Here is an 11,745-nt window from a genome sequence, read left to right on the forward strand (position 1 = left end):
AGTAACTGATTTGACATTATTATTCTACTACTAAACTAGCTATTATGCATTTACCTAATTTGTGAATGCAATTACACTTTTAGATTTTTGTACAGGGGTTGGGAGATATTTTTTAATGTTTTTGCTCACTGCATTTATTTTTCATTAATGATCAAAATACAGTAAAAACAGTAATATAAAAAAAACAATTACAATTCAAAATAACTGTTTTCTATGTTAATATATTTTAAAATATAATTTATTCCTGTGATAGAAAAATAAAATGTTACTGTACCCAAACATTTGAATGGTAGTGTCATTTTTTACCTTCAGTGCCTCAAGTTGGGCTAAACGGCATCGTTGAAGCAAATCTACAAACAGGTAAATGAGCAGAGCCTAAAAGAGAATGAATCAACATTTATTGTGATGAAAGTGTGTTTTTAATTGTCCAGAAAATGTGTTTGTTTGAAAAAAATGGCAGTTTAAAGACCATCAAGATTTCAGTGTGCTCTTAAAAGCTGACTGTTTCATTTAAATTTATATGCACTTGTGTAGGTTTTTATGATTTTTTTTTTATTTAGTTTTTAAAGCTGTGGAAATCTGCTGAACATCCTATGGAGTTCTGTGGCCGGTGGTTTGCGGTCAGAGTAAATTGTCGAAGCATATTTTGTTGTTAAAATAAAACTGCTACCTAATTTTTTTGTGCTGCAATAGAACAAAAGTTCTAAAAGAGGAACTGAATTTTGAAAACAATCAAAGACAGCAGCATAAGTTTTTCAAAGCTGGAAGATTCAGACGTCTCTCTTAAATGTCAAACAAGACAAATGTCAGCCGCAATGTCATGTTATTATCAAAACGCATGATCTGCTTTAGAACTGTAGATATTGTGAATTTAAAATCAACTCCATTAAATGTCAGAAAATGGTTCAATAAAAGAGGAAGATGAAAATATGAATAGAAAAATAAGCCACCTCATAATTAACAAAAGAAGTAGCGCTTTTGAAAAACCATGTCAGTTTTGAAATGTTAAAGTCATTTGAAATTGAGCTAAGAATCCAAAACAATGTCAGATTAAATACAACAAGAAAAAGAAAGAAAAAAATAAAAATAAATGTCTTACCTGCACTAGAAAGCCTACAAGGAAGGATATCAAGAAAGGCACCAGACCTGCCCGAGCAATAGTTACAGGCAGTCCTAAAAACAAAAAAACAAAAAAAAAACACCTTATCTGATTATTGTCACTACAGATTCTGCTGTATGAATATATCTGCACGGCCTTATATTAAAGCAAATGTTATCAGATATTATCTCTAGACTGAATCATTTGATGGTGGTAATTTTATTATGGCTTAAAGAACACTTTCAAATGATTTAACTCAGATAGGAGGAAATGAAAAGAGAAATGTCTTTTTTTAACAACTATTAAATCTCACTGAAAACAGAACAGTTAAATTCAATGCACCATGTAATTGCAGTGTCTTATAAATATATATCTGCTACTATTCAGACCATAAAGCCTGGGTATATCATTAACAAAACAGAATATATTCTTGCTGAAAACCCATAGAGAAATTATGTTTAACTTCATTTTGCCTGCTAATGTTCTCGTGCATGGATTTTATTCCTTCCTTTTCCATTCCAATAGTTAATTAAAGAAAATAAGATCTTCTGCAGTCTTTTCTTAACTGCTGTGGATCAGTGAGCATCTGTCTTACATTCTGTGCAAAAAATAACAAGGATTAAATGAGATAAATCAGCATAATGCTATTTGGTATATTTTTAATTGCACACTAAGATTTTACATACCAAGGATCCCGGTCCCCAGTATTGTAGCAATTGTTAAAAAATCTGTGGAGAGACAACATGTGTTCAAATGCTTAATATAACAAAACATAATTACATTTTACATTATATTTAGTTATTGTCACGCATCCAGTCCATGAACGTCCGTTCCCTCACCACCAGAGGTCACCCGCTCACCGCATGGACTCTTGCACTAAACTACTGTTGCACTTCACCATCAGACTACAGTTCCCATCATCCATTGCACTGACAACACACACACACACACACAACTGATTACACAGCTGATTCCCATCACACGCCTTACTTAAACCATGGACTTTCTCTACCTCTCTGCCGAGTATTGTTTAGCGTTTATCACAGTCATTGCTGATAGCTACTTTATGGAGCCTTTCCTAGTTTCTTAGTCTTAGTCTTAGTCTTGCCTAGCCTGTTTACCCGTGTTTGGATTATTGCTTTTGTGTTTTTGGATAGCCCTTTCGTCTTGCCTTTTGAACTTTGTTTGCCCCCTGTTTGGATTATTGGTTGTGTACTTGGATTACCCCTATTGTCAAGCCCTTTGAACATTGTTCGCCAATCGTCGACCCACGCATGCTCTCGGAATACTCTTGTGTCTTGCCCTCAATTTATCTGTGTACTGATGTTTGATCCTGCCTATGTTTGACTACATTTCTAAATAAAGATTGCACATGGATCCGTACGCCTCACGTCTCGTCGGCTCCGTTAAAGTTATTTAGCAGATGCTTTTATCCAAAATGACTTACAAATGAGGACAATAAAAGCAATCAAAACTAACAAAAGAGCAACAATATGCAAGCACTATGGCAAGTCTCGGTTAGCCTAACGCAGTTTTTCTTTTGTTTATAAAGAAAACAAGTAGATAGAATAAAAAAAGAAAGCTAGTGTTAGAGGGGCAGACAGATACAAAGAAAACTAATAAATACAAAGAAGACAGATAGATAAAACAGAATTAGAATAGAGAGTGCTAGAGTTGATGTGTTTTAGCTGTTTCTTGAAGATGGCTAAGAACTCAGTTGCTCGGATTGAGTTGGGCAGGTCATTCCACCAGGAGGGAACAGTTAATGAAAAAGTCTGTGAAAGTGATTTTGTGCCTCTTTGGGATGACACAATAATGCGTCGTTCACTTGAAGAACGCAAGTTTATAGAAGGTACATAAGTCTGAAGTAGTGAATTTAGGTAAAGGGGTGCAGAACCAGTGGTAGTTTTGTAGCCAAACATTAATGCCTTGAATTTAATGCGAGCAGCTATTGGTAGCCAGTGCAAATTGATGAATAGAGGTGTGACATGCATTATTTTCGGTTCTTTAAGGATTAATCTTGCAGCGGCATTTTGGATTAATTGTAGAGGTTTGATGGAACTGGCTGGAAGACCTGCCAAGAGAGCATTGCACTAATCCAGTCTGGACAGAACAAGAGCTTGAACAAGGAGTTGTGAAGCATTTTCCCAAAGAAAGGGCCTGATCTTCCTAATGTTGTATAAAGCAAATCTGCAGGACTGGACAGTTTTAGCAATGTGGTCTGAGAAATTCAGCTTATCATCAATCACAACTCCAAGGTTTCTGGCTGTTTTTGAAGGAGTTATGGTTGATGAGCCTAACTGGAAGGTGAAATTGTGATGAAGTGATGGGTTTGTTGAAACAACAAGCAGTTCTGTCTTAGCCAGGTTGAGTGGAAGGTGATGGTCCTTCATCCAGCAAGAAATGTCTGTTAGACATGCTGAGATGCGAGCAGCTATCGTCGGATCATCAGGTACAGTTGAGTGTCATCAGCATAGCAGTGACATGAAAAGCCATGTTTCTGAATGACAGAACCTAGTGATGCCATGTATTAATTAATTAATTAATAATTAATGAATGTATTTCATAAATTCGGAATACACATCATCTGGGGTAACAGGGAATCTGATTTGTGCGCTGGATGAACACATGAACATAAATGATACCTCTTGATCTAAGTTGATCACATAACTAAATGAAAACGAGGGACAGTTAATCAGTTAAAAAAACTGAATACTCCTATGTTTGATGTAACCTTTTATTCATTTGGTTTTGTGTATTTTGACAATAACGATGAACTATGATTTGATTAAAACTACAGTACAAACAGCAATATTGTGAAATATTATAACATTTTACAATAAATGTTTTCTATTTTAAATTGTACTGATACAAAGCTGAATTTTCAGCATCATTACTCAAGTCTTCAGTGTCACATGATCCTTCAGAAATCATTCTTATATGTTGATTTGATGCATTAGAACATTATCAATGTTAGAAAACAGTTGTGCTGCGTAATATGTCTGCGGAAAACTATGACACCTTTATTTCAGGATTCTCTGATGAATAGAAAATTTAAAAAAGCATTTATTTGAAATTATTTTGTAACATAAATGGCTTTACAGTAGTGTAACATTTTATCCATTTACAGTAGTGTTTTATTTTAATTTGGATGTTAGTAGCTATTATTTCAGTTCAGGGGTGTTTTGAATGCACACTGCATAATAAAAATAAAAAAGGAACATTTCTGGCAAAATTTGTCAATTTGTAAACAATGCCAAAATAAGTTAAATGATGCTTAGAATAGTCCACTCTTATTGCTGTCTGAAACCATAATCAAATTAGCCAAACAAACATACAAGAGAGAGAGGGATATTAATACTTATATTCTGCACAGGTCCAATAATCAGTATAAAAACTTAAAAGATCCTCCCTATCAAACCATCACAATGGCACAATGGCACCTTGTCTTATCACAGCTCCACTCTTTCAGCGCTAACCCGAGGTGGCAGTCAAGATTTAAATGTGTGCAGGTAAGGATTGAAGAGCAGCTGTACAGTGCAATGAGAGAAGTAATGCTAGATGAACTGCGCTGCGTAGAAAAGAGAGAGAGACAGAAAAAAAAACCCTAAGCATAAACATGTCTCCTCTGGCCTAATTACAAAAATTACGCCACGGCTCTTTGATGCATATTAATAAGATGCTACTGATTAGCCTCTCACAGAGAAATAACAGCAGCAGTCACGAATGAGAAGCCAGACTGAAAAGTTCAAATTGACTTTGCTGACACTACAGATAGCATTTGATTTTCCAATTACAGCGTAAATGTTTGGGCAGGATTAGTTACAGATGCACGAATATCATCGGGGAATAAACACATTGTTAAAATGGAAAAATGATCCTTGAAGGCTTTTTATCTGTCTCAAAGTACAAAAAAACAGGTATTCTCGTCGGCAAGGAGTGATATTAGCATTTCATGTCTAAAAATACCAGAAAAAAAACAAAAAAAACTTTTGTTATCTGTAAAAGCAGCATGGCCCGTATCTTCAGGCCCCTAAATGAACTCTCAGCTCAGAGATATGAGTTTGTGTAATAATATGACACGCCAGGAAATTAAATTTGAGAGATGAAAGAGGTTCATCAATGCCGTAAGCTAGCAAATAACAGAAAGAACAAGTCGCTGTAAAGCTGGTAAATGGGCAGATTTGATTAATTGACAGAATGCCTGAAATACTGTATACAATCTTCGCAGGCAGAATTATGGGGCAGCTATTTGCAGATTTGAATTACGCCCACATTCACAGTCAAGATGATGGATGACAATAAGTAAGTACAGAAGTAGCAAAATAACTATGATGACATTTTAATGATGCCGATATCAGTCGCTCTGGCAACCAGCTAAATAAAGAAACATCCTCGCACAGCCGTTTAATCTCGACATCACGCAAGTTTCGCTGCGGAACGCGCTTTCCTGCAGGTCTCTCATATTAGGTCTGATTAATGGATGGTTGTTGAATTTTTATATACTTGCACTATAAACCTCATTTCTGGAAATCACAATACAGACAGTAATTGTGTTATCGGCTTGCTAAAATCCACTTAGGGATATAAAACAGGAGAAAAATTGAAGACACAATAAAAATTATGCCTGATGCTGTACAAACAACAGGAGCTGTCAGTATATACATGCTTCTGCTTGATGGCCGGATCGAGCAACAAATCCAAGCAGTTTACACATAAAACAGGCCTAAAAGGTTTACGCAGCTGTCACTTAATGCAGCTACTCTGCCAATAACAACATCTGCAGGCTTTCTCCTAAAACAACACAACAGCACGTGCAGCTGTAACCAGAAACATAAAGCAGGGGTGCTTTCTATTGCCATTTAAAGGAATAGTTAATTTGCATTGAACCCAAGGGGAGATGTTTAGCAGAATATTAACTCTGCTTTTTCTTTCAGTGAAAGTAAACAGATACCAGGTGCCATTAAGCTCTGAAAATTACAATCAACAAGCAACATAAACGTGGTCCTCGTGCACAACTTTCTGAGGCCCCGTTTACACTAGTGCGTTTCGTTTTAAAACGGCGTTTTAGAATAAAAACAATCAACGTTTCCACTGCATTTCAGAAACGATCTCCGTTTACACTACACAACCGAAAACGCATGTCACGTGACCATTCATGCAGGTACAACCATAGATATGTACAGGAAGATTCCCTATTATTTAGATGGCGGACGCGTCTGCGTGCTAGGAGCGGTCAAATGGGGAATCTACCCATACATATCTATGGGTACAACAATGAGCATGATGTTATTGTTTACACAGTCGTCAAGGATACGCAGTGCTAATGTGGGCAGCCACGCATCGTTTTCAAAAGTCTCCGTTTTGGTCCGTTTACACTGAAACACTACCCCGGAGTTTTCAAACTAAAATAGGGTTTGGAGCATTTTCAAAAGTCTCAGTTTTCGATCTCAAAAATGTCGGGGTAGTGTAAACGATAGCCATAACCATAGCAAAAGTTATGCGTTTTAAAATGAAAACGCAATAGTGTAAATGGGGCCAGAATCTCCTGATTCGGTAGCTTTGGAAGTTGGCCTAAAGTGTTACCAGAGATATCCAACTTCCAAAGCTACCGAATCAGGAGATTCAGGCCCCATTTACACTGGTGCGTTTTTGTTTTAAAACGCATAACTTTAGCTATGGTTACGCCTATCGTTTAGGGGTGAACCCGAATAGTCGAAGATTCAAAGCTTCGATAGGAGGAGCCTGATTCGACTCCCAATCTCACAGTCGAATATTTACAGGGTGTTATGATCATGCCATTTTGGCTATATGGGGGTGCCCAAATGTCTGAATTCACATAGAGCTAGCTTACCAGTTTCCCCCATATAAGTTAATATAAAGCCTATTAAGATAATGCTTTAAATAAGAATCTGAAAAGAAAGAAGCTTTAAATAAATATTTTATCTTGCGTGAATAAATTCAACCACCCCTATAGGCTTTATGCACGCGTACTTCCGCGTTTGACGCAAGGCTGCTCTTCCGTTTCCGGTTGGAGAGGTTTGAAGCGGAGAAAAACGCGATTATGGCAGAGTCGACGAATTTTACCCAGTGTTTGCTGGAGTTGCCCAAATTTACAATCAATGATGTGCGAAGAATTGTAAGGATGTGCAGTACAATGCCACAGAGCAAACTTGAGAAAGGTTTCAAGTTTTATGTGTCTTCGTATCTCTGCAATTATGAAGGTAAATTCAGCTAGCCTGAACTGAACTGCTATTATTTTTTTTTACGATCCGTCCAGCAGCAGGCTAATCACGTTAGTATAAATGTTTGAAATTTAATGTATTTGTAATTTTGTCTGAAAGTGTCAGGTAAAATCAGGGCCACAAATGAGATCTCAGTGAAAGCTCACTGCTACCGCTCTATGAGGAAAGCACAGACTCCACACCAACTGAGAGTAGGAGTAGTAACGTTAGCTTAAAAGTGACGTTCAAAGTTCTGTTGAACATGTTCAGTCCAGTTAAATTTTTACTTTTCTAACGTTACCACTGTTCAGCTTGGATAACCACAGCTGTTATCTTAGCTAGTATGGATGATTATTGTACAAAATTAATAAGAATAAAAAATGTAATGCAGTTCTTCTGTATTTCCTTGTCTTTAGGAAACGTGTGGAAACTTAGAAAAGTGTTAAATTTAGCAGATGCTGTACACTGCGGCACACAGCAGTGGTGGCTAGAGGTGCTGTCCTCCCGTCTTTGAAAAGATACTTTCATACGTTTAGATGTCATTTTATGTATATATATTTTTGTTTATATAATATAATAAAGCAAATAAGCATCAACAATATGAGTGGAGGCTGTTTTGTCTGTTTTTGTGACTAACGTTACCGCAGTATAGCCGAAGAGTATAGAAGACAATACAAGTTATTAGAAAAAATAGTACACAGCACTCTACAATCGCCGGAACGGAAGTAATCCAGCATCCTTATATTCCACCGGAAGTACGTCATTCACCGCCGTACATACAGCCTATTGATTTAAGTTTCACTTTCCATAATCCGTGATCGACAGAGGAGCATCTTAGCGGCAGCGAATTAAATCTTTAACAAGACACAAATTGACACAGGCAGAGTGAAAGAAAGGATTTTTTCGATCAGGTAGGGTACGAGAGTTACGCTGCAGTAAAGTGCTTCATTGTAGTACTACGGTGATTATCTCTTCAGTGCACAGTGCGAGCAGGACAAACAACAATGCAGAATATTACTAACTATGACTGGGACTGTCATATACATAACATTATAATGAGAACACTATTAAAATCAAACGCTGTTTTTGCACGTTGTTGTGTGAAGCATGCCTCCACAAAAGGAGTTCATTCAGAGCCGCGCAGACACGTTCATGCATTCGGGGCATTTTGTGCAGATAGCCTATACGTTGTAATATTAACGTTATGTTGTATAAATAACGAAGCATATTCTATATGAGATAAATCATGAGTTAAAACCCATTGATTAATAACCTGCTATCAAATGCTTCATTCTACTGGTCATCTTCAGCGTGGGCAGCTCAAAACAGAAATACTGAACATTAATAACTTCTGTCATATACCTAACGTTATAATGAGAGCACTATTGTAAAAAAAATTAATTGTGAATTCTTAGGGTTTCACTGATGTTTAATGTTAACTATCTTTTAATCAAAACATACATTATTTTTGTATCTGCGAGGCTGTGTGCGGTAGTATTTATGACTGTCGAATGTCTGACTTGACTCTTGGTCATGTATTTTGCCCCCCGCCCCAAACATATGATTCGACCATCAACTATCGGTAAGATTCGAAAAATCCGATTCGACTATGAAAATCCTTAGTCGGGGACACCCCTACTATCGTTTACACTACCCGGCGTTTTCGAGGTCGAAACCGGAGTCTTTTGAAAACGCTGCAGACCCCGTTTTAGTTTGAAAACACAGTGGTTGCGTTTCAGTGTAAACAGACCAAAACGAAGACTTTTGAAAACGATGGCCTGTTCGCTTTGCGTATCTTTGATGACCGTGTAAATAATAACATCATGCTCATTGTTGTACCCATAGATATGTATAGGTAAATTCCCCATTCGACCGCTCCAAGCATGCAGTCGTGTTCGGCATCTAAATAATAGGGCATCTTCCTGTACATATCTATGGTTGTACCTGCATGAATGGTCACGTGACATGCGTTTTCGGTTGTATAGTGTAGACAGAGATCGTTTCTGAAACGCAGCGGTAACGCCATTTTAAAACGAAAACGCACTAGTGTAAACGGGGCCTTAGTATAGGGACCAATTCTCACTATTAACTAATTGCTTATTAGCATGCCTTAACATATTGTCTGTTTATTAGTAGGCCTACTTATAAAGCACATATTCTGCATGACCATATACATCCCTAATGCAATACCTGAACTTAACAACTAACTTACTAACTATTAATAAGCAGCAAATTAGGAGTTTACTGAGGCAAAAGTCATAGTTAATGGTTTGTTAATAGCGAGAATTAGAACTTAAAATAAAGTGTGACCTTATACGGTATACATTTTCCCTACATTAACTTGTTTCACATTTATCTGTTAATATTTTATTCATGAGAAATAATGTATTAAACATATGTATGTCCCAATCTAAGAATATACTTTTACTTATTGAACTTTCACATTTTTAACCGCATTTTGAACATCATAATACTCTCTATTTTTACTGTCCATATACAGTATTGATTGAACTTTCGTGCTGTCATTCACTACTAAATCTTAATATCCACCCCAGTTTTCCTTGGTCCATTTATGAGAGACAATGTCTAATTAATGAAAATAGAAAATGGGGACTGAAAATAGTATTTTATTTGTAAAACATGCTCCATTAATCTTTGTTTTATTTACAGCTTAGAAAAACCTTACTGTGAAAGATGTATTATTTTCAACTAACTCGGACGAGACAGTACAAGAAACCGATCTGAATGACAAGTTAAGAAACAGAACTGATCCGGTTCTCACTGATCTGTTTACAGCTGTTTCTCCTTTACTGTTCTGTGGAAGAAACAAAATCACACGGGTTTGGAACAACACAAGGGTGAGTAAATGCTGACAGAATTGTCATTTCGGATAAACTACTAAATTATACTTTTAAATCTCTCAGCATAAATCCAATCAGATGCTGGTTGACATTTATGCAAGCCTATGACGAACTTAAAGAAACGGTTAAATTTCTCACGTTGACAATAAACAAAGCCATAACACATACAAATAGCACCGGGAACGATCAAATAACTCCTGTCAAGAGAAACAACCAGAAAAAAAAAAAAAAAAAGAAGAAGAGGAAAAAATGCATGCATGCGCGTGTGTGAAGTGCACGTGAACGGAGCATTCAGCAGAGGAGAATGACGTCATGGCATTGTATCTCTGAACTGGACACGAAGAAGGCAAATCAGGAGAGATATAAAGATGTAACGTGCTCTGTCCGTTATGCAATATGGTGTTAAACGTTCAATTCAATGATATAGTGCGGGGTGGGTATTTTAGACCTCTGCGTTGCTATCACACATCGATCTCTCTCTCTCTCCCCTGATACTCACAGCACTGCAGATAAATAAAGCTCAGTTTCCAGGGTCTATCCTGGTTTTTCCTTGCGCTTTTGAAAGACACTGGTGTCGCAGTGTTTTCTGAGATCTCCTCTGCAGCTGTCGCCATCATTGCATTTATATATTCCGTCTCTCGCGTGCATTTCTACTGGAAGCGCCTGATGCTGCGCGTGCGCGTCGAGTTGCAAGCGCTCGCTGCTGCTTACTGATACTGCAATTTGTAGGAAGAAAATAAGGCGAAACTATAATAAAACAAACATATTCAGGTATTCTTTTAAAATTAATTGTTTTAACACATTGCTAAATAGAATATTACATCAAAACAGCCATAATTTTAATAATGATTCAATTAAAAACATTATAATATAGAATAAGCTTATGCACATTGCAATATAGAAATGTGTGATACTGTGTATCACGTTTTACACTGCAATTAATAATACATGTAGCCCCCAAACATATTAATTCGGTTACGATTTATTGTAAGGTGTCCTTGTTACAGTGTAATTATAAATTTAAGTACTGAGTAATATTAATTAGCATAATGTATTTACTATATGGTCAGGGTTAGGATTAGGGTTTGGCTTACTTGTATAATTAATTGTTATTATAATAATAAGTACATTATATATTCAAAAATATTCAATAAATATATATTAAATAAACAGTTTATATATTATATACACTGTTCAATAAGTAGTTACTATAACTATAAACTATTAAAATATATTAAAAACAAAAATCTTAAAATTCGACTTTGTGATAAGTGACATTTTCTTGATAATAAACTTTACCCTTTTATTAGAGTAATTGGATATTAAATCAAAGAGCTTTACAAGTCAGCATTAGTGTTTTAATACTGTCCCCATACCGTTTTTAGAGAAGGCGGTGACCTTTTCCCTTTTCTGTTTACTGCAATGATTAAAGACTTTTATAACAACATATTTGAATAACTCCCTCTGGGATTATCAAATAACAAAAGTGATTATCACATGTGCTCGGAAACAAATATAATGGAATGACAGAACAGCTTGTGTGGAAATAAATACAACTTTT

General features: G+C 36.2%; 1 protein-coding gene across 1 annotated transcript in view; it reads right to left on the minus strand.

Annotated features, from left to right (window-relative positions):
• LOC306855425 (uncharacterized protein) overlaps positions 1-10,865 on the minus strand; it is a 66,454-nt gene extending 55,589 nt beyond the window's left edge. The window contains exons 1-4 of the mRNA XM_079394140.1: positions 10,684-10,865; positions 1,786-1,827; positions 1,100-1,173; positions 307-375 (exon numbers count right to left, since the gene is read on the minus strand). Coding sequence (XP_079250266.1) covers positions 307-375; positions 1,100-1,173; positions 1,786-1,827; positions 10,684-10,801 — 303 coding nt within the window. The 5' untranslated portion in view covers positions 10,802-10,865. The remainder of the gene's footprint in view (positions 1-306; positions 376-1,099; positions 1,174-1,785; positions 1,828-10,683) is intronic.
• Between the last annotated feature and the right edge of the window lie 880 nt (positions 10,866-11,745).

This window comes from Barbus barbus (assembly GCF_936440315.1).
Source record: "Barbus barbus genome assembly, chromosome: 35".
NCBI lineage: Eukaryota > Metazoa > Chordata > Actinopteri > Cypriniformes > Cyprinidae > Barbus > Barbus barbus.